This window comes from Somniosus microcephalus, chromosome 7 (assembly GCF_052327205.1).
Source record: "Somniosus microcephalus isolate GS21.2 chromosome 7, FLI_Smic_1.0, whole genome shotgun sequence".
Classification (NCBI taxonomy): domain Eukaryota; kingdom Metazoa; phylum Chordata; class Chondrichthyes; order Squaliformes; family Somniosidae; genus Somniosus; species Somniosus microcephalus.
Genome location: NC_140993.1, coordinates 170,856,127 through 170,880,674, shown reverse-complemented (window position 1 = coordinate 170,880,674; position 24,548 = coordinate 170,856,127). Strand labels below are relative to the sequence as shown.

The window sequence follows — 24,548 nt, the reverse complement described above, 5'->3', positions numbered from 1 at the left end:
GCGGTTGACCAATCCTACGGCTCATTAGCGTTGAGTGCCGTGAAGGTTGACCAATCCTACGGGGGGAGCGCGCTGCGTCACGGGGGGGCGTTTCATGGCTGTGTGGGCGGGGCCTAATCCTTCAAATTGCCATTAGTGCGGGAGCGCGAAAAACCAGAGACCGGAGAGGCAGGGGTCCATCGGGCCGGGCCTGAGGCGCTCTTTCCCCCCCTCTCTCGCCAGGCTAATCCCAAAATAAATCCAGCAGCGGAGCGGCGTCGGAGGCCCGCAGCGGGAGGTAATCAGGGCTCACTCGGGCCGGGCCTGAGGCGCTCGGCCGCGCACGGGGGCTCGGGCCGGAGCGGGAGCTCAGCTGGGGCGAGTTGGGCCGGGCTTGAGGCGCGTCGGGCCGGGCTTGAGGCGCTAGGCCGCGCACGGGGGCTTGGGTCAGAGCGGGAGCTCAGCTGAGGTGAGTCGGGCCGGGCCTGAGGCAATCCAGCAGCCTTTCAGCAAACGAGGAAAGAGAAAGAGTATCAAACAAGATGTGGTTATTAGGGAAATCTATTATTCAGTTAACAAATAGAATTCTGTGCAACTGTCCCAGAAAAAGTGAATAGTATGTTGTCTCCCAGGTACATGGGTCAAAGATCTGGCGCCCAAAGTTGACAGAATGCTAGAGGGTGCAGGTGAGGAACCATGTGGGAACAAACAACATACTTAGAAGTAGACCAGAGGTCCTTCATGTTAGATTTAGGGTATTAGGAAGGACCTCGTGTAGCATTTTCTGAAATACTACCCATGTCACATACTCGTGAAAAGGTAGAGGGTAATTATACAGACCAACAAACTAAAGCATTGGTGAAGGGCATCAAGATTTTGATTCCTCAGGGGACACCCTTTGAAATGGGCAGAGCCTATACAGACCAGATGAGTTCCACCAAAACAAAAGGTGTAGAGGTGGTGGCAGGCAGGATAGATAGAATGATGGGGTAGTGTTTAAACTAGATGCAGGGGGTGAACCTTGACTGAGGTTTGGCTTGGTGGGCAAGGGGAAAGGGAGGAATGTGGCAGAGGAAGCTGAATGGATGATCTCAACCTTAGTGACAAAGAAGTCTATGAGCTACTCACATGTTGTTGGAAGCGAGGGTGGAGGGGCAAGGGGAGAGGGATTTAAGGAGATGGTTGTTAGTAGAGAAAATAAGTCATAGGGCTAATTTTCCATTCCAAGATGATCCTGGAATAGTGAACAGTTTTGGAAGAGCAGAGCAAGCCCTGATGGTGCTTGATGTGGTCCAGCCAGATCTGGCGATGAATGGTTAAACCAGTTGTGCACTAGAATTGTCACGTCTCAGACTTGAAGGCGGAAAGATGAGGGCCATACCAGGGGGAACAACCAGGATGGGAGAGAGAGAGAGTGAGTATTTTACAGGAGACAAAGGCATCAAAGCACAGGTGAGGGAGTGATCGAGCAGATCGACATGAGTTGCGGCGAACAGAGGGCCAGACAGTTGGGAGTTTGAAAGTCAGGACTTCTTCTAGGAAATAGTTAACGTTTTGCTGAAATTTGCTGGCCTGTCATTTATTTTTTTTACTTTTATAAATTTTTATAAATTTCTATAAACCTTTCTACTTTTTAATGGATATGGCTTGGACTCCCAATCTCTTATTTGAAACTGCTGAAAATTAACAGCATGCAACACATCATTTAAAATTACTCACAATTATATTCTTTCAGTAAAACTGAAAATTACAACACACATTGCACAAGTTATATTCAATATGACATTGCTGTCACTCACTCCACTAATCGCAGAATAGGCGAGTGAACGAGATGTTAAATTTCTTTTGTTATTTAATTAAAAATGCATGCTTTACAATCAATGTTCCCTCTAATTTGCTTTTGTACTGCGCAGGCCATGGACTCCTTTGAGCGCGACCTTTTTGTATGTGGGCAAATTTTACAACAACGACAACCACTTATAAATGCATATAAAGAAGGAAAGACTTACATTTATATAGCGCCTTTCACGACCACCAGACGTCTCAAAGCGATTTACAGCCAATGAAGTACTTTTGAAGTGGAGTCACTGTTGTAATGTGGGAAACGCAGCAGCCAAATTGCACACAGCAAGCTCCCATAAACAGCAATGTGATAATGACCAGGTAATCTGTTTCTGTTATGTTGGTTGAGGGATAAATATTGGCCAGGACACAGGGGATAACTCTTAAAAATCATGAAATCAGTTGCTTTATTTTGGTTTACAAACCACATTAGTGGCTTTATTTAATCGTTAACAGGTCACATCTCTTACAAAAACTTTATTACACATGTCTTGTGTTAAAATTTGCTCTGTGTCAGCCTGTCAGGTGTCCCATCAAAGTTAATCATAGCATCTCGGGGGTCAGTGGCCAATTAGGATATGCTAATATAGTCATATAGAGTCATAACAGCACAGAAGGAGGCCATTTGGCCCATCAAGTCCGTGCCGGCTCTCTGTAGAGCAATCCAGTCAGTCCCATTCCCTCGCTCTATTCCTGCAGCCCTGCAAGTTTATTTCCCTCAAGTGCCTATCCAGGCTCCCCTTAAAAACATTGACTGTCTCTACTTCCACCACTTCCGTCGGCAGCGAATTCCAGGTCATCACCACTCGCTGCGTAAAGAAGTTTTTCCTCACATCCCCCCTGTATCTCTTGCCCAAAACCTTGAATCTGTGTCCTCTAGTCCTTGTACCATCAACTAGTGGGAACAGCCTCATCCCGTCTGGCATATCCAAACCCGTCATAATCTTGTACAACTCTATCAAATCACCCCTCAACCTCCTTTTCTCTAATGAAAACAAATCCAGCTTCTCCAACCTGTCCTTGTAGCCAAGATTCCCCCATCCCCAGAACCATTCTGGTAAATCTCCTCGCACCCTCTCAAGGGCCTTCACATCCTTCCTAAAGTGTGATGACCAGAACTGGACACAATACTCCAGTTGTGGCCTAACCAGCACTTTTTAAAGGTTCAGCATAACTTCTCTGCTTTTGTACTCAACACCTCTATTTATGAAGCCCAACATCCCATATGCTTTGTTAAACACTCTCTCAATATGTCCTGCCACCTTCAGGGACCTATGCACATTAACTCCCAGGTCCCTCTGTCCCTGCAAACTCTTTGAAGCTGTGCCATTAAGTGTATATTGCCTCTCCCTCTTCCTTCTGCCAAAGTGCATCACCTTACACTTCTCTATTAAATTCCATCGGCCACTTGTCTGCCCATTCTGCTAGCCTTTCTATGTCCTGTTGCAGTCGATTGGTATCATCATCACTGTTTGCCACACCCACAAGTTTGGTGTCATCGGCAAATTTAGAAATTCTACTCTGTATTCCAATATCCAGGTCATTTATATACACATCAAAAAAAGCAGTGGCCCCAGTACTGACCCTTGGGAAACACCACTGTCTACCATCCTCCATCTGAAAAACAGCCATTTACCACAACTCGCTGTTTTCTGTCCTTAAGCCAATTCCTTATCCAAGCTGCCACTGACCCACCTATTACATGAGCCTCAATTTTGTTAACCAGCCTTCTATGTGGTACTTTGTCAAATGCCTTCCAAAATCCATGTAGACAACATCCATTGCATTCCCTTCATCAATCCTCCCTGTTACTTCATCAAAAAATTAAATTAGATTAGTCAAACACTATCTGCCTTTTACAAATCCGTGTTGGCTCTCCTTAATTAGCTTAAACCTCTCCAAGTGCCCGTTAATTTTTTCCTTGATTATTGTTTCTAAAACTTTACCCACCACTGATGTTAAACAACAACTTCTTATCGTGTCCACGGACAGTCTATACATAGCCCAGCCAGAACTGGATACATTTTTGCGCCTTGTTGTTGAATTCGGCAAGATCTGCAACAGTGCAGGGTTCCTCTAACGATGGGCATTGCCGGAGATGTTGCATAGTCTGTGCCTCAGTTCCACATTCACAAGTTGTCGGGCTAGTTGAATATCCCCATTTGCTTAGTGACACCTTTGAGCAACCTACACCGGTCCTAAGTCTGTTAAGGCACTTCCAGGTTGCCCAGTTGCAATTAGCTCCTGGGGGAAGGCTTTCATCAAGTAAAATTTCCATCGCTGGGGGTTGTTCAAGACTGGCGAGCCGGTCTTTCCACAAGGCGATGCGGGCTTCAGATGAGGTTGATTGTAATGGAACAACACTGTTCATGAAGCTCTTTCTTGACTTTAGGCGGCAGCTGGGTGTAGGTGTATGACAATGCAGAGGGTGTCTCTCATCTGATGTTTGACGGAGTCGCTCTTTCTTGCTGGCTACCGTTCTTCTTATATCAGGGGGAGCGATACCCGCCAGGATATATAGGCTGTTGGTGTTTGTTGGTTTTAATCAACCTGTGATAAATCGGCAGCTTGCATTCAGAACAGCATCCATCTTCTTGGCATGAGTAGACCTTTCCCATGCAGGGCAGGCGTATTCGGCAGTGGAATAGCAAAGAGCAAGTGCACTGGTTCGCAATGTTTTCGGGCTTGTTCCCCATCTTGTGTTAGTGAGCTTATTCAGGATGTTGTTTCGTACGCTCACTTTTGCCTTTGTCTTCTCGATGTGGTTCTTGAAGGTGAGGCATCGGTCAAGGGTGACTCCTAAGTAGATAGGGTGCTCGCAATGCGTCAGTGTTGCTCCACACCAGGTTACTTTCAGCTGGCGTTTGGCTTCACGGTTTCTGAGGTGGAATGCACAAACTTGCGTCTTTGATGGGTTTGCGCGAAAACTCATTGCATAATGTAGCGAGGATGTTTTGTTTAGCTATAGAGAACCCTTCAACTAAATGGATTCTGTCCTTGTCCCCTCAAGAACATCCCCCCTTTCCAACAGTACAATGTCTTCCTTAACCAGCAATGCCACCCCACCTCCCTTTTTTCCTTCCTATCTTTTCTGAACACCTTTGTACCCTTAATATTAAGTGCCCAGTCCTCACCGTTTTTAAGTCACGTTTCCGTTATTGCCACTACATCATATTGCCACACGGCTAATTGTGTTTGTAGCTCACCAACTTTATTCGCCACACTTTGTGTGTTTACGTACATGCATTCTAAACCCATTTTTGAATTTTTCGTAGTCTTTCTTAGTCTGCTCCTATTTAATATGGTACTACTACCGCCTCTAGTACTATCTAACACACTCACTCCTTTATGCACCTTATTCCTCTTTTCTACTCCTATATGCTGGTGCCCATCCTCCTGCCAAGCTAGTTTAAACCCTCCTAAACAGCACTAACAAACCTCCCAGTGAGAATATTGGTCCCGACTCTGTTGAGGTGTAACCCGTCCAGCTTGTACAGGTCCCACCTTCCCCAGAAACTGTCCCAATGCCTCAGGAATCTAAAGCCCTCCCTCCTGCACCATCTCTCCAGCCACGCATTCATCTGTTCTATCCTCCTATTCCTGTACTCACTAGCACGTGACACAGGGAGTAATCCGGAGATTACTACCTTTGAGGTCCTGCTTTTTAATCTCTCTCCTAGCTTCCTAAACTCTGCCTGCAGGACTTCATCCCTCTTTCTGCCTATGTCGTTGGTCCAGATATAGACAACGACCTCTGGCTGTTCACCCTCCCCCCTCAGAGTGTCCTGCAGCCGCTCAGTGACATCCTTGACCCTGGCACCAGGGAGGCAACATACCATCCTGGAGTCACGTCTATGGTCGTAGAAAAGCCTGTCTGCTCCCCTAACTATCGGATCCCCTACCACTATTACTCTTCCACTCTTTTTCCACCCCCCGTGCAGCTGAACCACCCATGGTGCCGTGGACTTGACTCTGGCTGCACTCGCCAGAGGAACCATCGCCCTCACCAGTACTCATAACAGAATACTGGTTGGAGTGCGATGCAAGAATACAGGTTGGAGAGTGCGATATTGGTGATTAGTCGGGACAATAGGCGAGTATGAAGAAGCAGACGAGTCAGCAACATACCATTTGAGGTGTTAATAGCAGATTGGCCAGAACAATAGAGGCATCGAAGCAAACATATTAGCAACTATTAGTAAAGTCACATAAATTTTCTGGGATTGTCCAGATCATCTCCTGTTCCTTTGTAACTCAGACAGCAAACATCAGGCTAAATTGATTAGCAGTTAACCGATCACGATGACCATTATGTCAAGGTCTGGAAGTTTGGTGAGAAGGAAACTCACTTCAATATACATTTTGGGCATCATGTGATGTGACTCACCTTAAAGTCCAACACCTACAGAAGCCAAGCTTGATCACCTTGGGTCTACCTCTCTCATCTCCTTTAAGAACCTCCTGAAAACCCAACTCTTTGACCAAGCCTTCGATCACCCAATCCTAATATCTCCTTAAATAACAACAGAAAATGCTGGAAAAACTCAGCAGGTCAGGCAACATCCGTGGATCTCCTTCTTTGACTCTGTACATTTGCACCTGATCATGCCTCTGAAGCACCTTGGGGTGTTTTTGCATGTTAATGGTGCTGTACACATGCAAGGTCTCCTGTATAAACAGCAAGGCCAAACAGTTATACGGTAAATAGCTCTTACCCTGCTGAATAAACTATCTGCAAGCCCCACCCCTCACACACACACGTTCACTCCTCACCCTCGAGCTCTTGTGAACATATTGCCTCTTTTATAAGGTCCATTGGAGAGGAAGAAAGAACTGGGCAGAGGAGCGTGCAAGAGTGTAACGTCCATTCCCACTCATTTAAAAAAAAATACAAGAACAGAGAATGAGCAATTTCTTGCGGAATGAAATCGCAGGTCACATCATCGCAACATGCTACTTCCATGCCAGGGGTCTGGAAGGCCCGAGGAAGGCAAGGCCAACTGGTGAGGAGTTTGGTGGGGGGTGGGTAGGGGGATTAGAATATGCACTTCAGATGACAGAGGGTACAGTCACAACTGCTTGCTGGTGTTTTTTTTTAAACATTCCACATCTTATCCTTAGGAAAGAAAATGGTTAGCAATCACATTGCACAAGGTGGATGCTCCACCTTACACACTTTAAAAAAACTCTATTTTATTCTGGTAGTTAGTTCAGGTCAAGAGTTCATAGTCACTTTAACCTTTGCCCCTTGTCCTTTGAGGAAGTTTCATCAATACTCTCCTCAAACACGAAGAGGTCGGTCAGAGTCGGAGTAAATTTTGCCCAAACAAAATCGGTCACGGGTCATATAACCTACTGCTCTGTTGATCTGAAAGGGCCCATGCTCGGTTACGATTTCTTTTCTATGATCACTGGCTCAGACAGTCTCTGCATGTTCAGTTACTGGGCTAGCTCCTCGGTGTAAACTTTAAACAGCGCCACTGGATCCTTCTTCTCCAGAGCTTCCTCAAGGCTCAGCCCAACCCATTCTGCCTCCTCTTTAGGAATCATGACACTTTATATTTATTATAGAGGAACTCCAATTTCTCTGCATCATCAGGGTAAAGCTCGTCTTCCTTGCGAGTGAGTCTCAGCAGCATTGCACGCTTCAGATCCATCCCCAGTTTCGAATTCAGACTGACCTTTGGAGTCTTGTCATTGTTGGCATATCTGAACCCTCATACATAGTCCTCTCCTCCCCTTAACCCATGTTGCGACTCTGGGGCGGGGGGAAAGTAGATGGGATCAGTATATCTTGCACGCATTCTGGTTGCCCAGTCTGCGGGTTCCGTTTGTATTTAACCCCATGGGGTTTAAAATGAACAGGCGTGGGGTCCTGGGTCGCGTTGAGGGAGCGGAGATAATGGGCCGGTAAGCGTCCTTGGATCCCGTGCTTAAGCCGCAGTGCCTCCCAGGTCCTAGGAGGGTACTTGTGGAGAGGCAGGCTCGTAGGCGTCGAGATGGGGTAGTTGCACCGTCTATGCAATCTAATGAATCTCCTCAGACAGCCAGCAAGACAAAAGCCACGTTAACTGCCTTGCCTCGCCCAACCACTCCCCCTCCCCACCGCCACCCCCCCCACCCACCCCACCCTTTTGAGTCAGTAATTTCCTATGGGGCGGATTCTCTAGGTTTTGTGTTGCCACAACAAAGAACGCCTCTCGCAACAGCTTGTGTAGTTCCAAAGTGCGGCTGCCGCTCAGTCCCCGGAAACAGACTACACACGTCTCCACAGAAGAAGTACCAACAGAATCCTGAGACAACACTCGCCGGGTTCCAGGGCTCCACATCGTAGTAAACATTCCAATTCGGATTGGCTCCGAGGTCACAAACGATTCTCCGTGAGGCTTCCCGGGCAACTGGGTATTGGGCCCCTCCCTTGCTCCAGCTCACTGTGCACGGATTTTGAATTTGAGGGCACGGGACATTACAGATCGCTGTGCGGCCGCGCACCTGCGCACCTTAGAGGGAATTTTGTTTACAGTGATTTCTATTGATTTGTTCTGTCAAATTTTACAAACACAACTCTGAAATTTTTATGGAAGTGAAAGGATAGTCACGTCGCTTTCTTCTAACTCTGTACTGCTATATTGTTGATAAATACTTTTACTACTATTTGTTCTGTAAAATTGTAAGTTTAAAAATGTTAATTATAGTAGTTTTATCTCAAAGCACCAAGTCTTAAAAATGCTACAGATCATATACCACTAACATTAAACTAAAACATATTGGTCCAGATATTGCAGTGGTAATGACAATGAAACTCTCAGTGTTCGCCATCATTACCCCTTTGAAACTGACAGCAATTTCAGGATTTAGCGCATGCACAGATAAACACAGTAATCCTGAAGTTGCTTTCAGACATTCCTTGCTCCACCATAGGTTGCGGTGAGGAACTTCCCAACGCCGGCAATCAATTGAAATCACTTGAACTGATGAAAACTTCCCCTTTTACGATGGAATATCGCTGTTAAAAAACCCCTAAAACGTTAAGCCTTGTTGAAAGAGTTGTAACTGGGTTTTTAACGATGTACTAACTGTTGAACCACCATTCTTGTCCTGAAAAACTAATTTTATATTTGAGGAATGTCAAATGTTTCTATTAATATGATTAAGAGTTACAAGTATTTAATATAATTTTTGTTTTTTTAAAGTTTAATTATATTTCAGTTTCTACCTTAATCCTATGTGTATGTCCCAATCTTTATTTCGCTCTTTGCAACATTTATAAAAAGTAAATTAGAATCGGTGCATTTTACTTCCTCGTTTGCTGTCTGTGAGAATTCTTTAATATGACTGTCTGCTTAGCCAACTTGATGAAATCACTGTCGCTGGACACTGGTGATTCGCTTGATGTGGCCCCAGATTCAAACTAGGTTCGGGAGAGCTGAAATTGACACCACACAGAGATCGCTGTGGGCACCTTTCTTCGAGGTCAGCGGAGATCACCGTCGCTTACCACAAATTCTGGGCCATTATGCAGCTGCATTATTAGTTTATTGCCTTAAAAAAAAACTTGTGAAAATACAGTATATACTGATAAAAATTCCTGCTGCTTGCTGCTTTGCCAGATAATGCATACTAATGATTGCTTCAGCAGATACACTGTTTACTAAATATGCAAGTGCCCTTAAAAATCGCTACTACTTTGAATAGCAAGTCTATATTAGATTCACCTCTATGGTTTAATTCATTGACTACTACAAATGCATTTTGTTGTTAGCTGCACTACAGTTTTTAGTTCAAGGATGATGGCAGTTGGAGATCTCATTAAAGAGCGGATTTTGACTGTTGAAAGTATCATAATTGTGTTATGTAATGACTACCTTTAAGAGACAAATATAGAAATTACCTTGTGACACTGCTGTGTCATCAAAAAAACCATATGATGGCAATTTCTAAATAATGAATTTTCCTCATTTTTAAAATGACTTAAAAGTACTATATCCTATTAGATGACTAAATTCTCAACGCTTTGTTACATTATACAAATTGCAGAAGGATGTGATATTTTACTAATATTGCAATAATTATATTGTCATTTCGAGGAAGATGCTGAATTTTCAGGCGATTGCTAAATTTAATAGATGCAGCATAGTTTAAGGTATAATACAGAAGAAAAACGCAAACAGTAAATTCACATGAATTTGTACAATATATAAATTTTAAAAGGTTTCTTTAAGTTTGTAGATCAAAGGCCAATGTTCATATTGTATGAAGAACATTAATTATACAGTAAAAGAAAAATACTGGAGATGTTGGAAATCTGAAACAAAAATAGGAAATGTCACAATTGCACAGCGGGCCTGTCAGCATCAATGGAGAGAACAGACAAGTTAACATTTTGGGTGTAGACCCACTTTGAAGAAGGGTCCACAACAATGTTCCCTTTAAGCTGTGCAGCCCACAGCGCTTCAGGGTCCTGTGCAGCCGGTGAGCCGGCTTTTAAGTAGAAAAAAAACACGCATGCGTGGATTTTGAATGGGCTGCGCAGCCCGTTAAAGGGGCCACGTGGCCCAAAACAAACACAGGGAACATTGGTCCACACCCAAAACACTGACCCAGAATTTGCAGTAGTACTAACGACAAGGCTGCCAGCGTCAACTTAATTATTATGTAAAACTGACAGCAACTTCTGGCGTCTACACATGCGCAGTTAAAGGTTGAAATCCGGAAGTTGCTGTCATGATATCCTGCTCCTCCACAGGGTGCACTATTGCAGTCTTCGCAGATGAAATCATTAGAAATCACTGATCTGTCGTGAACTTCAACTATTTACACACTATTTTCACTGTAAAAACCAATGAAAATATTAAGTCTTGTTCAATCAGGAGTAACAGCTTTTAAACATCAAACTAAGTCATAATTACCGCTGAACAACCTCTCTGGTTTTACAAGTGTGGAGTCTTAGTCCCTCAGAAAAAAGTTTAAAAATTGCAGATTAAAAAAAAAATAATAATTCTTTAAGTTTTTGTTCTGATATTTGCATTCCTCCCTTAACCCCATGTGTATGTCCCAATCTTTATTTTGCTTTCTGCACAATGATTTAAATGTGATTTGTATTCCCTGTTTTTTTACTTCCTGCTTTGCCGTCTGTGATTTTCTTCAATCTGGTTGGTTGATCAGCTTGCCTGCTGCCTGCCCTGTTGCTGGATACCACACATCCCCTCTAGATGGTGCCAAATTGAAATGGATGTCAGAAATGAGGAAATCTAGGCTCTAGAGCCCGTTAAATCTTTGTGGGCAGCTTTTTGTGACGTCAGCGGCGAGTACCGTTCCTTCGCTGCTGACCGTAAAATCCAGGCCAGTAACTTGTCGGTTTTCTCCACAGAGGCTAACTGACTTGCTATATGTTCTAGCACTTTCTGCAACACAAAATTTCCTTTGAATAAGAGAATTATCATACCTCCTCCTTACTTCGTTCATTGTCACACAACGCTTTTTTCAGTTCCTCATGAAGACTTTCAACCATCTGATCTCTAGCTACCAACTGGGATTTTAAGCTTTCGAAGTGGGCTTTCAAGATCTCCTCTGATTTTTTCCTATTGGATATAAATACACAGTTCATAGCCAACATAACGTTTCATTTACTACAAGTAAAATTTTGATTTTTGCTAACAGCTCATGAAAAATTTACAGAAGCAAAAAATATATAGCAAATACAAGTTACTCTATCACAAGTACAATTACATCTTATTCATTGCATAATTTTTACTATGTTATTAGACACCTCAAGGTTACAGATATAGCAGAAATGAAAAACAGACAAAAACCGATGATGAAAGCAGACTCAATGTTGGACAGCAGATGGAACAAGCTTTAACGGTAAACACAACAGAGTAAGCTGTGTCAGGTATCACATTACTAATGACCCAATTAAGCCAATAAAATAGGAAGCATCAAGATCTAAATAATGTGTGTATATTGCCAATTCTATTCATGTATTGGACAATTTGTAACATCCTTCCATTACTAGTAACGAGTTACTAATAGCAGTTAATATAATTACATAACATAAGCTAATAAAAATACAAAAGTTCATGTAGTTTCCAGTACTAGTTACCAAGCCAAAATATATTGGCCTAGAAATTCAGTTGGTTGCGCCAGCCGTTAGCGCCTTAGGAGGAGTAGATGTCGGGCGCTAGGCGGCTAGCGCCCGGGCGCAGCGCGATCTGCGCCTCGCCCCAACTTCACTAGAGATTTAGCAGCGGCGCAAAGTCTTTGCGCGCGCTCAGCTGCGTGCGCAGATCATGACGTCATTTCCTCGTGCAACGCCCTTTGTGCGCCCCCAACCGGAACTTCAGTGGCGACGCCCCATTGTGCGCCTGGCGCCCCTAGCGACTGTTAGAGTGGAACGGTGCTCAGCCGATGCGGGGCGCGGGGGGCGCAAATTAAAGGGCACTCCTCCTGCACTATAAAAGGCTGCCATTTCGCAGCACTCCTTCTTGAGAAGCGGATCTTTGGAGAGAGACCAAGGTAGATAGCTTTCTGCTTTGGCCCAACACTCGGACAGGTACTTCTGGCTTCAGGCCACAGCTTTCCACTAGTCTTTGCCTTCATTGACATCTCATTGTTTGCCAGCATATTATGGGGGCTGCAATGGGTGTCAACGCTGGCTTTCTCAATTACATCCAAAGGGCTCACAGATGCCGTGAGAGAGTAGCAGCCCTGGCTAGATGGAGAGGGGGCAACAGGCGTCGGCAAAGGAGGCCTTACCCACCCAGGGTATACCGCCAGCAGTTCTCCTATCTCAACATGTCTGAGGAGCAGTGTGTTCGGAGGCTGCGATTCAGAAGGGACGTGGTCACAGAGATCTGCCAGCTGCTTGGCGGTGATCTGCAGCCACAGCTGAGGAGCAGGACGTCTCTGTCGGTGGAAGTGAAGGTGACGGTGGCTCTCAACTTCTATGCCACCGGCTCCTTCCAATCTGCTACTGGGGACATTGCCAACATCTCCCAGTTCGCCGTGCATTGCTGCATCCGCCAGGTGACCAATGGCCTTTTCAAAAGGAGACGTCAGTTCATCTCCTGCTCCATGGCCCTTGCCAAGCAGCAACAGCGTGCAATGGGCTTTGCAGCATTCGCGGGCTTCCCCATGGTGCAGGGCGCCATTGACTGCACGCATGTGGCTTTGCGGGCACCTCTGGAGAATGCCGAGGATTACCGCAACCGGAAGGGCTACCATTCGCTGAACGTCCAGCTGGTGTGTGACCACAGGCAGCTCATCCTGTCAATGCCCGCTTTCCAGGCAGCAGCCACGATGCCTTCATCCTGCGACAGACATGTTCCAGGCACAGCCTCACCCACGAGGATGGCTTATCGGGGACAAAGGCTATCCTTTGTGTACCTGGCTGATGACCCCGCTCCGTGCGCCCAGCACCCCTGCTGAAGAGGGATACAACGAGAGCCATCAAGCGACCAGGAACATCATCGAACAAACAATCGGCGTCCTGAAGCAACGGTTCCGCTGTCTGGATCGTTCCGGTGGAGCCCTACAGTATTCGCCGGAGCGAGTCTCCCATTTCGTGGTCGTTTGCTGCATGCTGCACAACCTGGCTATCCGCAGGATTCAGGCACTGCCACCAGAGATTGGAGGACCACCTCAGGAGGAGGAGGAGGAGGACCAGCACAGGAGGGAGGCACAAAGTGCAAGGGCCGCCCGTCGCCGGCTTATTGAATGTCGGTTCTAGGCCCCCTCTCAGGGAATGGCTTGTGCCAATGTCAGCAGATGAATGTAGCCGCTCCACAAGCCCTCAGCCGAGCAGGGCAACCAGGACTTAACAAAAAAACCATGCACACTGCAATTTAACAACAATAATTTATTGCAAACCTCTGCCCTTCCCACATTACATCCTCATGTGGAGAAGCCCCCTCCAAAAACACAAAACTACCAGTCTCGGCCTTACAAAAAGAAAGACACCAGTCTCGGCCTTACAAAAAGAAAGAAAGACACCAGTCTCGGCCTTACACAAACACAACTGCATCAGTCTCGGCCTTACAACAAGCACCAGGCATTTGTGCATACCTCTACTTTTTGGCCTGCGAGGGCGATGCCTTGCGCATCCTTGCCTGGCCCCTGCCCGCCCTGCAGCTCCTCCTCAATGGGAGCCCAGTGGCTGCAGCAAGGCGGGGGAAGGCTGCTGAGGGGCAGATGGCGAGACGGCAGATGCCCTTGGGGGTCGGCCTGCACCAGCTCTGGCCTTGGAGTGGCCGGCTGCTGACTGCTCCAACTCTGGCTGGGCGGCAGCAGTCTGTCCAGCGGCTCGTGGCAGCTGCAATGGCGGAGTGGCAGTGTCGGCTGCAGGAATGGTGGCAACCTGGCAGATCGCAGGTGCTCGCTGGTCGCCTGAGACATTGGCACTCGCACGGGCCAGCACTGCAGCATGCGCAGCAAACAGCTGAAGAACAGACTGCTGGGCTGCTGCTGCGCGGCGAGTGCCCTGGCGATGCCTGGCTGATCCAGCGAGGGTGGCAGCAGTTAGTGCCCGTGTGGCCCTGGTCTGTGTCCGCATGACACCAGCCAGTGAATGGACGGCACGACTGAGCACTTGGCTAGAAGCCGACTGTGCTGCCGCGAAGTCCTGCAGACTCCTGGCCGGTGCTGCTCCGAATTGCTGCACACTCCTTGACAGAGACTCTATGGAGTCAGGCATCCTTGCCACTGCAGCCATGAGCTCAGTGTGCCTGCGCTCAGCCTGGATGGCCATTTCCTCTAGGAGGCGCACCTCCTCTGCGCTCACCGTCGCAGGACTGGAGGCCGCACTCACCCTCTGGGGAGAAGTCTGCCGAGCTTCCCCACCCCTCCCGCGTTGCTGCAGGCCGCTGGGCCCCGGAGCTTCACTCTCCTCCGACCCTTCCCCCCAGCTCCCCTCCAGGGAAGACGTGTCCCCTACATCGCCATGGGCTGGCGCGGCTGAGGGTGGCACTGATGGGCCGGCTTCCTCTTCCTCCTCCTCGTATTCCGAAGCGCTGACAGTGGCAGCTTGAGGGCCCGCCTCCTCACCTGGCGATTCACCATCTGAAAGCAGGAAGGCACAAGAGTAGCTTTAGAGTGAGGACAGGGCGGCAGCGAGGGAGGCATGAGTGCTGCCATTCACCGCATTGGTCGGACAGTGGCAAAGGATGCTGATCTCATGCGCAAGTGGAACGAGAGAGGTCCAAAAGGTGATGCCCTTACCATTGGTGCCCAGAACAGGGTTGGCATCTCCACTGGCGACGGGGCCAATCAGCCGGCCTGCCATAATGCGCTCCACACGCTGGTCGAGGTCGGAGAGCTCTTTGAGGTCAGGACGGCCTCCCCCGGTCTCAGTTCGGTTGCGCCGGTTGTGCGCCACCTTGGCCTGCAAGAGAAAGGACGGCCTCTAAGTACAGTGTGAAGCCCTGATCTTGTCTGCACTGCCTCCCATGGTCGAATAGCTTGTACAGTGTGTAGCCCTGATCTTGTCTGCAATGCCTCCCATGGTCGAATAGCTTGTACAGTGTGTAGCCCTGATCTTGTCTGCAATGCCTCCCATGGTCGAATAGCTTGTACAGTGTGTAGCCCTGATCTTGTCTGCAATGCCTCCCATGGTCGAATAGCTTGTACAGTGTGTAAAGTGCTGAATGTGCAAGTGATTTTCATGCCAGTCCCATAGCTGCTGGATGAGGGCTGGCCATTAGGGCTTTCAGGTCCCTTTGCCCATAAAGTGAGGTGCACATGCAAGGATGAGGAGGACACTGGAAAGGGTACTCACCCTGACAACCCGAGTGAGGTCGTTGAACTTCTTCCGGCATTGCACAGGAGTCCTGGCAACCACGCTGTTGGAAGACACCCTGTTGGAGATCTCCCTCCAGGCTTTCCGGTAGGCGCTGGGCAGCGGCCTCTTGCCACCTTCTGGGAACAGAACATGGCGCCTGCGCTCCACTCCACCAACCAGCAGCCTCAGGTCACCGTCGCTGAAGCGCTGCGCTCTCTCCCTGGCCTTCTCCATAGCCCTGGGCATTGTGCAGGTGAAGCTGAAGTGGTCAGGCCTAGGTTAAGGGCTGCAGTGTGCAGGGCGTGGCAGGCAAACAAATCCACCCTCCCCCTTTAAGAGCTGACCGGCGCCAGAGTGTCTGCCGTCAATCAAGAACTCGCCGCACCGGCGCTGCGCCCGGCCTCGGGGGTATCGCTCAGCACCGCCGGCTTAGCGCCTAAAGATAGTCGTGCATCGCCTGTTTTAGCGCAGCAGCAACCTCTTGGGGCGATGCGACTGAATATCGGCGAAGGGGGCGCGACTTTGCGCCGGGCGCAAACTTTAGCGGCCACCCGACTTTAGCGCCCCAAAAGTGGCTATACTGAATTCCTAGGCCATTGTGTTTAAAAAAGTTAAAATATATACTTTCCTGTGATCCAAGTTCAGTCCTTTACAAATTAAGCTTTAGTTTTAATAGCTAGGTTAATGTGAAAGCAGGATAGAATACATATTCGTGATTATTAAGTAGTCCAAGTCATATCTGAAAGCATTACAAGGAAAAATTGAAAGATTTTGTAGACATATTGTGGAACTCAAATTATAATCAGTAAAAAGTGGTGTCTATTCTTGGTATGTAGTGCAATTTCATTATAAAAATGTTTCATATTCGTAACAGCTATGAACTTTGCACTATTAGAGTTACCATTATGATTATATAAAACTAATAGTATAAACAAACCTCTCAGAATACTGCTTCATAAAATTATATTGCCAGACTAACATAGTACAGTACTGTCATTTTCTGCATCTGTGTCTAAATGATCATTCAGTGTTCAGTATTGAAACAAAAAAGGAAATCCAAACCTTTGTTGGCATTACACTCGGTGGTAGGTTTTTCGTACTGCCATTCTATTCTATTAGCACAGCCTAACAAAATTAAGTATGAATATGCGGTAATAACATGCAAATTGTTCCCCCACAATTGCCTCAAGGCAGTGGTCTTTGCCTTGCTAAGCTCAATTCCTTCTACATCATTACAGCAGCCTGGCATAATTCATCAGATAAATTGTTCAACCTTATCGCAAGTGCCTAGCCAGTAAAACCATCAGTTGCTGTTAACCATTGTCTGACAATGGCATGTTAGTTCCGCCATCCCCACTTCCCTGCCACTCCTGCACTTGTACATATCTCCCTTGGGTAATGTTAGACACTACATTTGAGCCTGCCAGAACAATTAACCCCTCTGTTAATTAGAAGGAAATGTCAGGTACACAGATGGTACAAGCTGGCATGCAGCCATCCAGCCAACTGCTACTGAAAGCAGCTACCCTGCTGCTGACAACTGTTCAGTCAAGTGCCAAACCAGCAGATGTCAAAACTTTCCAGCTGAGGAAGGCGAAACAACAGGGAAGGCTCCAAGGTTTCAGAACCCACAACAAATACTTCAATAGTTTCACAGCAATTGCCTGTTGCTACACTAACTGATCTTACATAAACATGGCACATTACAAAATAGGGAACATAACTGTTCCAGTAACCTTTTCATTCTGCAATCAACAATTAGGGCATGCTTAAGCTAGTAACCATTCAGTGTCACACCACAATAAAATCAGAGTTTCAAAAAATTGCAAGCCAACACTGAAGTGCTCAAGTCTTTCCAGAAACAGAATAAGAGTTATCTGGAGAGAAATTCAGTTGGTGTCCAAAACGTGCCAGCTTGAGGACCAAGCCAAATTAAGCTTCGCGAATCATTAAAATGCCACCAACAAACAATCTGAGCCAAACAGGGGTTTGCTGCAGCTCGCTGGTCAGGGAGAACAGGAGATCGATTGGTTCTTGCGCTGAGCTAGAGACAGGTCAGGTCTGGTGGTGGAAGGAAGGGATCCCAGGCATGGTCTCAAATGAGCCAGCAGTGGGCCACAGTTTCTTTGTGGACTCGGGAGCACACCTGCTTCTCCTGGTGAGTATTTCTCTCTTTCTCCTTTTTTACAAGCTTAAATTTTGTGTTTTAGTTTCTAGGGTCTCTGTGGTGTAGCGGGGACAGTTGTTAAACAAGGGCCATTGAGTATATCATTTAATTGGTGGTATTGATTTGAATTAATTTAAATTGAATTAATTTAAGAGTAAGTCATGTCAGAACAGCCCGGCCCCGTGGTATGCACCTCCTGCGCTATGTGGGAACTCAGGGACACTTCTTGTGTCCCTGACAACTATGTGTGCGGGAAATGTATCCAGCTGCAGCTACTGGCAGACCGCATTGCGGCGCTGGAGCTGCAGATGGATGCATACTGGATCATTCGCGAGGCTGAGGATGTCGTGGATAGCACGTTTAACCAGTTGGTCACACCGCAGGTAAAGGTTGCAAAGGCAGAAAGGGAATGGGTGACCGCCAGGCAGAGTAATAGGCACAGGCAGGTAGTGCAGGAGTCCCCTGGGGTCATCCCCCTCTCAAACAGATATACTGCTGTGGATGCTGTTGGGGGGATGGCTTATCAGAGGAAGACAGCAACAGCCAACTTCCTGGCACCAGAGGTGGTTCTGCTGCACAGGACGGGAGGAAAGAGGGGTAGAGCTATAGTAATAGGGGATTCTATAGTAAGGGGAATAGATAGGCGTTTCTGCGGCCGCAAACGAGACTCCAGGATGGTGTGTTGCCTCCCTGGTGCAAGGGTCAAGGATGTCTCAGAGCGCCTGCAGAACATTTTGGAAGGGGAGGGTGAACAGCCAATTGTCGTGGTGCATATAGGTACCAACGATATAGGTAAAAAACGGGATGAGGTCCTAAAAGCTGAATATAGGGAGTTAGGAGTTAAATTAAAAAAATAGGACCTCAGGATTGCTACCAGTGCCACGTGCTAGTCAGAGTAGAAATAGAAGGATATTTCAGATGAATATGTGGCTAGAGGAATGGTGCAAGGGGGAGGGATTCAAATTCCTAGGACATTGGAACTGGTTCTGGGGGAGGTGGGACCAGTTCAAACCGGACGGTTTGCACCTGGGCAGGGCCGGGACCGATGTCCTACGTGGAGTGTTTGCTAGTGCTCTGGGGGAGGGTTTAAACTAAAATGGCAGGGGGTTGGGAACTTGAGCAGTGAGACAGAGGAAAGGGAAACAAGGATAAAAGCAAAAAAGATAGGAAGGAGAAAAACAAAAGTGGCAGTCAGAGAAATCAACGGTTTAAAGCAAACATGGCCACAGTAAATAATAATTCTAATAGGTCTAAGAGCGTTAAAAAAACAAGCCTGAGGCCTTGTGTCTTAATGCAAGGAGCATTTGTAATAAGGTGGATGAATTAGCAGCGCAAATAGAGGTAAACGAATATGATTTGATTGGGATTACGGAAACATGGCTCCAGGGTGGCCAAGGCTGGGAACTCAACGTCCAGGGGTATTCAATATTCAGGAAAGATAGGCAAAAAGGAAAGGGAGGTGGGGTAGCATTGCTGGTTAAAGAAGGGATTAACACAATTGTAAGGAAGGATATTAGCTCTGATGATGTGGAATCTGTATGGGTAGAACTGAGAAATACCATGGGGCAGAAAACGTTAGTAGGAGTGGTATATAGACCTCCCAACAGTAATGCGGAGGTTGGGGATGGCATTAAAAGGGAAATTAGAGAAGCGTGCAATAAGGGCACAGCAGTCATCATGGGTGACTTTAATCTACATATAGATTGGGCTAACCAAATTAGTAACAATACTGTGGAGGAGGAATTCCTGGAGTGTTTACGGGATGGTTTCCTGGATCAATATGTCGAGGAACCAACCAGAGATCAGGCCATCTTAGACTGGGTATTATGTAACGAGAAAGGATTAATTAGCAATCTTGTTGTACGAGGCCCCTTGGGTCAGAGCGATCATAATATGATCGAATTCTTCATTAAGATGGAGAATGAAGCAGTTGACTCAGAGACTAGGGTCCTGAATTTAAATAAAGGAAACTATGATGGTCTGAGGCGTGAGTTGGGTAGGATTGATTGGGGAATGTCACTCAAAGGGTTGACGGTGGATAGGCAATGGCAAACGTTCAAAGACCGCATGGATGAACTACAGTATTTGTTCATCCCAGTTTGGCATAAAAATAAAAAAAGGTGACTCAACCGTGGCTAACAAGGGAAATTAGGGATAGCATAAGATCCAAGGAGAGGACATATAAATTGGCCAGAAAAAGCAGTAAACCTGAGGATTGGGAGCAGTTTAGGATTCAACAAAGAAGGACAAAGGGATTAATTAAGAAGGGGAAAATTGAATATAAGAGTAAGCTTGCAGGGAACATAAAAACTGACTGTAAAAGCTTTTATAGATATGTGAAGAGAAAAAGATTGGTGAAGTCAAGCGTGAGTCCCTTGCAGCCAGAATCAGGGGAATTTATAATGGGGAACAAAGAAATGGCTGACCAATTAAATACATATTTTGGTTCTGTCTTCACAAAGGAGGACACAAATAACCTCCTAGAGATGTCGGGGAACATAGGGTCTGATGAAAGGGAGGAACTGAAAGAAATCAGTATTTGCAGGGAAATGGTGTTAGGGAAATTGACGGGATTGAAGGCCGATAAATCCCCAGGGCCTGATAATCTACATCCTAGGGTACTTAAGGAAGTGGCCCTAGAAATAGTAGATGCATTGCTGATCATCTTCCAACATTCAATGGAATCTGGAACTGTACCCATGGATTGGCGGGTAGCTAATGTTACCCCACTATTCAAAAAAGGTGGTAGAGAGAAAACGGGGAATTACAGACCAGTAAGCCTGACATCGGTGGTGGGGAGAATGCTAGAGTCCATTATAAAAGATGTAATAGCAGAGCACTTGGAAAACAGTGACGGGATCGGACAAAGTCAACATGGATTTACAAAAGGTAAATCGTGCTTGACTAATCTACTGGAATTTTTTGAGGATGTAACTGGTGAAATAGATAAGGGAGAACCAGTGGATGTGGTGTATTTGGGCTTTCAGAAGGCTTTTGATAAGGTCCCGCATAAGAGATTAGCGCGTAAAGTTAAGGCACATGGGATTGGGGGCAAGATATGGACTTGGATAGAGAACTGCTTGGCAGACAGAAAGCAAAGAGTTGGAATAAACGGCTCTTTTTCCGAGTGGCAGGCAGTGACTAGTGGGGTACCGCAGGGATCGGTCCTTGGACCCCAGCTATTCACAATATACATTAATGATCTAGACAAGGGAACTAGATGTATTATCTCCAAATTTGCAGACGACACAAAGCTGGGTGGGCGTGTGTGCTGTAAGGAGGATGCCGAGAAACTCCAGGATGATTTGGACAGGTTGGGTGATTGGGCAAAAGCATGACAGATGCAATAGAACGTGGATAAATGTGAGGTTATCCACTTTGGTGGCAAAAACAGGAAGGCAGATTATTATCTGGATGGCAATAGATTGGGAGAAGGAGAAGTGCAACGAGACCTGGGCGCCCTTGTGCACCAGTCGCTGAAGGTAAGCATGCAGGTGTAGCAAGCGGTTAAGAAGGCAAATGGTGTGTTGGCCTTCGTAGCGAGAGGGTTTGAGTACAGGAACGAGGATGTCTTGCTGCAGTTGTACAGGGCCTTGGTGAGACCACATATTGAGTATTGTGTGAAATTTTGGTCGCCTTATCTGAGGAAGGATGTTCTTGCCATGGAAGGAGTTCAGCGAAGATTCACCAGGCTGATACCTGGGATGGCAGGAATGATGTATGAGGAGAGATTGGGTCGAGTGGGCTTGTACTCACTGGAGTTTAGAAGAATGAGAGGAGATCTCATTGAAACTTATAAAATTCTGACAGGACTAGACAGACTAGATGCAGGAATGATGTTCCCGATGGTCGGGGAGCCCAGAACCAGGGGTCACAGTCTAAGGATAAGGGGTAGGCCATTTAGGACAGAAATGAGGAGGAATTTCTTCACCCAGAGAGTGGTGAACCTGTGGAATTCTCTGCCACAGAAGGCAGTAGAAGCCAATTCAGTAAATATATTCAAGAAGGAGTTGGATATATTTCTTAAGGCTAAAGGGATCCAGGGGTATGGGGAGAAAGCAGAGACCGGGTACTGAAATTGTATGATCAGCCATGATCGCATTGAATGGCGGAGCAGGCTCGAAGTGCCGAATGGCCTACTCCTGCTCCTATCTTCTATGTTTCTATGTTAAAATTTCTTTGTTTTTTTTTCCAAGCAGCCTCCAGCAGTCCCTTTAAGGATCACTGATTCGGCCACTAAACGCTTGGTATGACTAGGCACAGCATGCGTGGCATAAGTTGCACCCATTTCTTTCCATTCAAACACGGAACACTTAGAGATGCCATCAGATTACGCAGGAACAAACAGCTTGGCTAAAGCCAGACAAAAATTATGTAACTCTACACTTACGTGGTTGAACTATGAAATGCTGGTCTTGCAACTTGCTCCAATGGAATACTCCTCAAGTTAAGGGAAGAAAACTACAGTGCATAAAAAAAAAAGGAACATCAGGTTACTTTCCTTTAAAGCATTTTAAAGATTCTTATTTATAGGTCTCGTCCATGGAACTCTATATACTGCAGGCAGAAGCAAAATATTGGAAATCTGAAATAAAAACAGAAAATGCTGGAAATACTCAGCAGGTCAGGCAGCATCTGTGGAGAGAGAAACCGAGTTAACGTTTCTATATACCCCAGTTTGCTTTAGCAGTGAATAGGATGACATAGGGCAAAATACCTGCAGATAACACTTCATAGGAACTTGGGAATTACTACGTGAAAAACAACCAAGGTCCATCTGGCCGTCAACATGATACAATAATGGACTTGGACCTCCAGCACAATATTGTCCAACTACGAACCCCAGGGACCACTCACTACTCAAACCTTTCCTACATCCAGTGCCCATAAGACCTGACCCATCTACCCTGCTGAACCCGAGCCTCCTGCCAAGGAATACATTTAAGCCCGTCATTGCATACAACTATCGAAATGCACTGGTGCCAGATCAGGTGTTAAAACCAGTTACTGTGATGGCAGTAGACGGTACAATATATGACTGATCAACACAAAGCGCCTGGTGGCGGTTCAATAGCCTGGCTACCTCCAGAAAGTGTCAATGGCTTCAGGCAGATGAGTGCCTGGAGGAGGGACCCTTGGAGAAAATATCAAAAGGCAGATGAGGCAATCCTTAAAGTAGCCAGCGGCATCCACAAACTACAAGCCGTGACACAGCTACAGTACATAATAATTCAAATTAAAGAGCATTGGACAGTCCAAAGCATGTGTGGAGGATAGTCATTGTTGCTCCAACAATATTCGATCAATGAGGGTGATTGAAATGGGCAGAACTATGCACGATCCTGAGTTTTCAACTCTCATGTAATTGCTATTTTACAGATAACACATGTATAAAGTTTACACAATGTAATAAAGATTTGAAGAAAAAAGTAAGGACCCCAAAGCCAGATATGACACTACCCAGAGGAAGAATGAAGCTTCCTATTCTCAGCTCCAACAAGTCTTAACTACAAGATTAAAACATCCCTGATTGCATCACGTGAATTTTCCCCACCACTTACACCAAACTATTCTCTCATCTACTGTGAAATTTATGGCCAGCTTGCACTTTGCACTTGTGTCCAGAAGGAAGTTGATGAGACTGTCCAAATTCAAGGCACTAGACCCTTACAGCTATCTGACAAGAGCAGGATTATCGTGAGCTGGATTCTAACCCAAATCTTAGGAATGACTGCACAGTCTAGCAATATACTTTGTTATCTAGCTCTCTTCCTCCCCTCCCCAACCCAAGAAATTGTGCAAAACTGGGGAAAAAAGCTATGTATAGGTACAGGAAACTTTCTGGTAACCGGCACGGACGGGACCGACGTGGTGCCGGTTCATCAACAATTCCAGATAACCGAACGCTATAGTAAAAGATACGGAGCTCAGAGCTTGCAAGCATCTCTGTAGCTTAGCAACAGCTTCAGTTACACCCTTGCACAGCAACAAATGGAGTAAAAAAAATAAAAGTAATAAAAGTTATCTGAACCGACTCCTGAATTTTGCCGGTGGATAGAGCGTTCCGGTTATTTAGGGGCCGGTTAATCGAAAGTTTCCTGTAAGTACTTATAAGCAGTTTCCCATAGTTACCTTCTTAAATTTCACTGAACAGTTTCACATTTCTTTCATTTACAAGTTACACAGACCCAGCTAGGAGACTGCCGCGCAATTAAATAGCTAACAACCCTACTGTGATTTGCCAAGTGCAATTAAAGGTGGATGGGGTCTTCACCCACCTGGCTTCTCTTATCCCAGTTTAAGAGATTCACATAAAAATGCCAAATACTTTATCATTACAAACACCAACACATTAAACCTTTAGCATGAACACTACAGGGCACTGGACTACAAAACAGCTTTGCCATTGACATCAAATATTTTGCAACCAAGTACTGTATTCTGAATAATAAGCCCATCTGAGGCCTTTTATGATTAGAAAGCATAGCCACTATTGACTCACCATGTGCTGTCCACTGCAGGCTTCCACAATTGTCGTCGTTGCTGACATGAGGTGTGCCTTTTTGTTTTCTGCATTGGGCCTGGTTATTCCAGTTACACCTTGGAAGCACATGGATACACTGTATACGCAGTGTCCAGTTTAACCCTAAGCTTCAAACCCCAATTCTATCCATCACCAAAACCACCCTTTTCCACCCGTTTAACACTATGCCATCCCCTCCTACATGCCTTTATCATCTCAGGTCGAACACACTCCCTTCCCCAAGCTCCATCCTACACAAACTA

At 46.2% G+C, this 24,548-nt stretch overlaps 1 protein-coding gene and 1 pseudogene across 1 annotated transcript in view; both read right to left on the bottom strand.

The window, feature by feature from the left end:
* The window catches only part of LOC147115004 (uncharacterized), an 869,491-nt gene that overhangs the window by 776,816 nt on the left and 68,127 nt on the right, over window positions 1-24,548 (bottom strand). Inside the window, exons 4-5 of the mRNA XM_085993202.1 lie at window positions 22,153-22,223; window positions 11,267-11,402 (exon numbers count right to left, since the gene is read on the bottom strand). Of these exons, the coding sequence (XP_085849328.1) occupies window positions 11,267-11,402; window positions 22,153-22,223 (207 nt within the window). The remainder of the gene's footprint in view (window positions 1-11,266; window positions 11,403-22,152; window positions 22,224-24,548) is intronic.
* LOC147115005 (large ribosomal subunit protein bL28m pseudogene) lies at window positions 6,374-9,336 on the bottom strand (annotated as a pseudogene).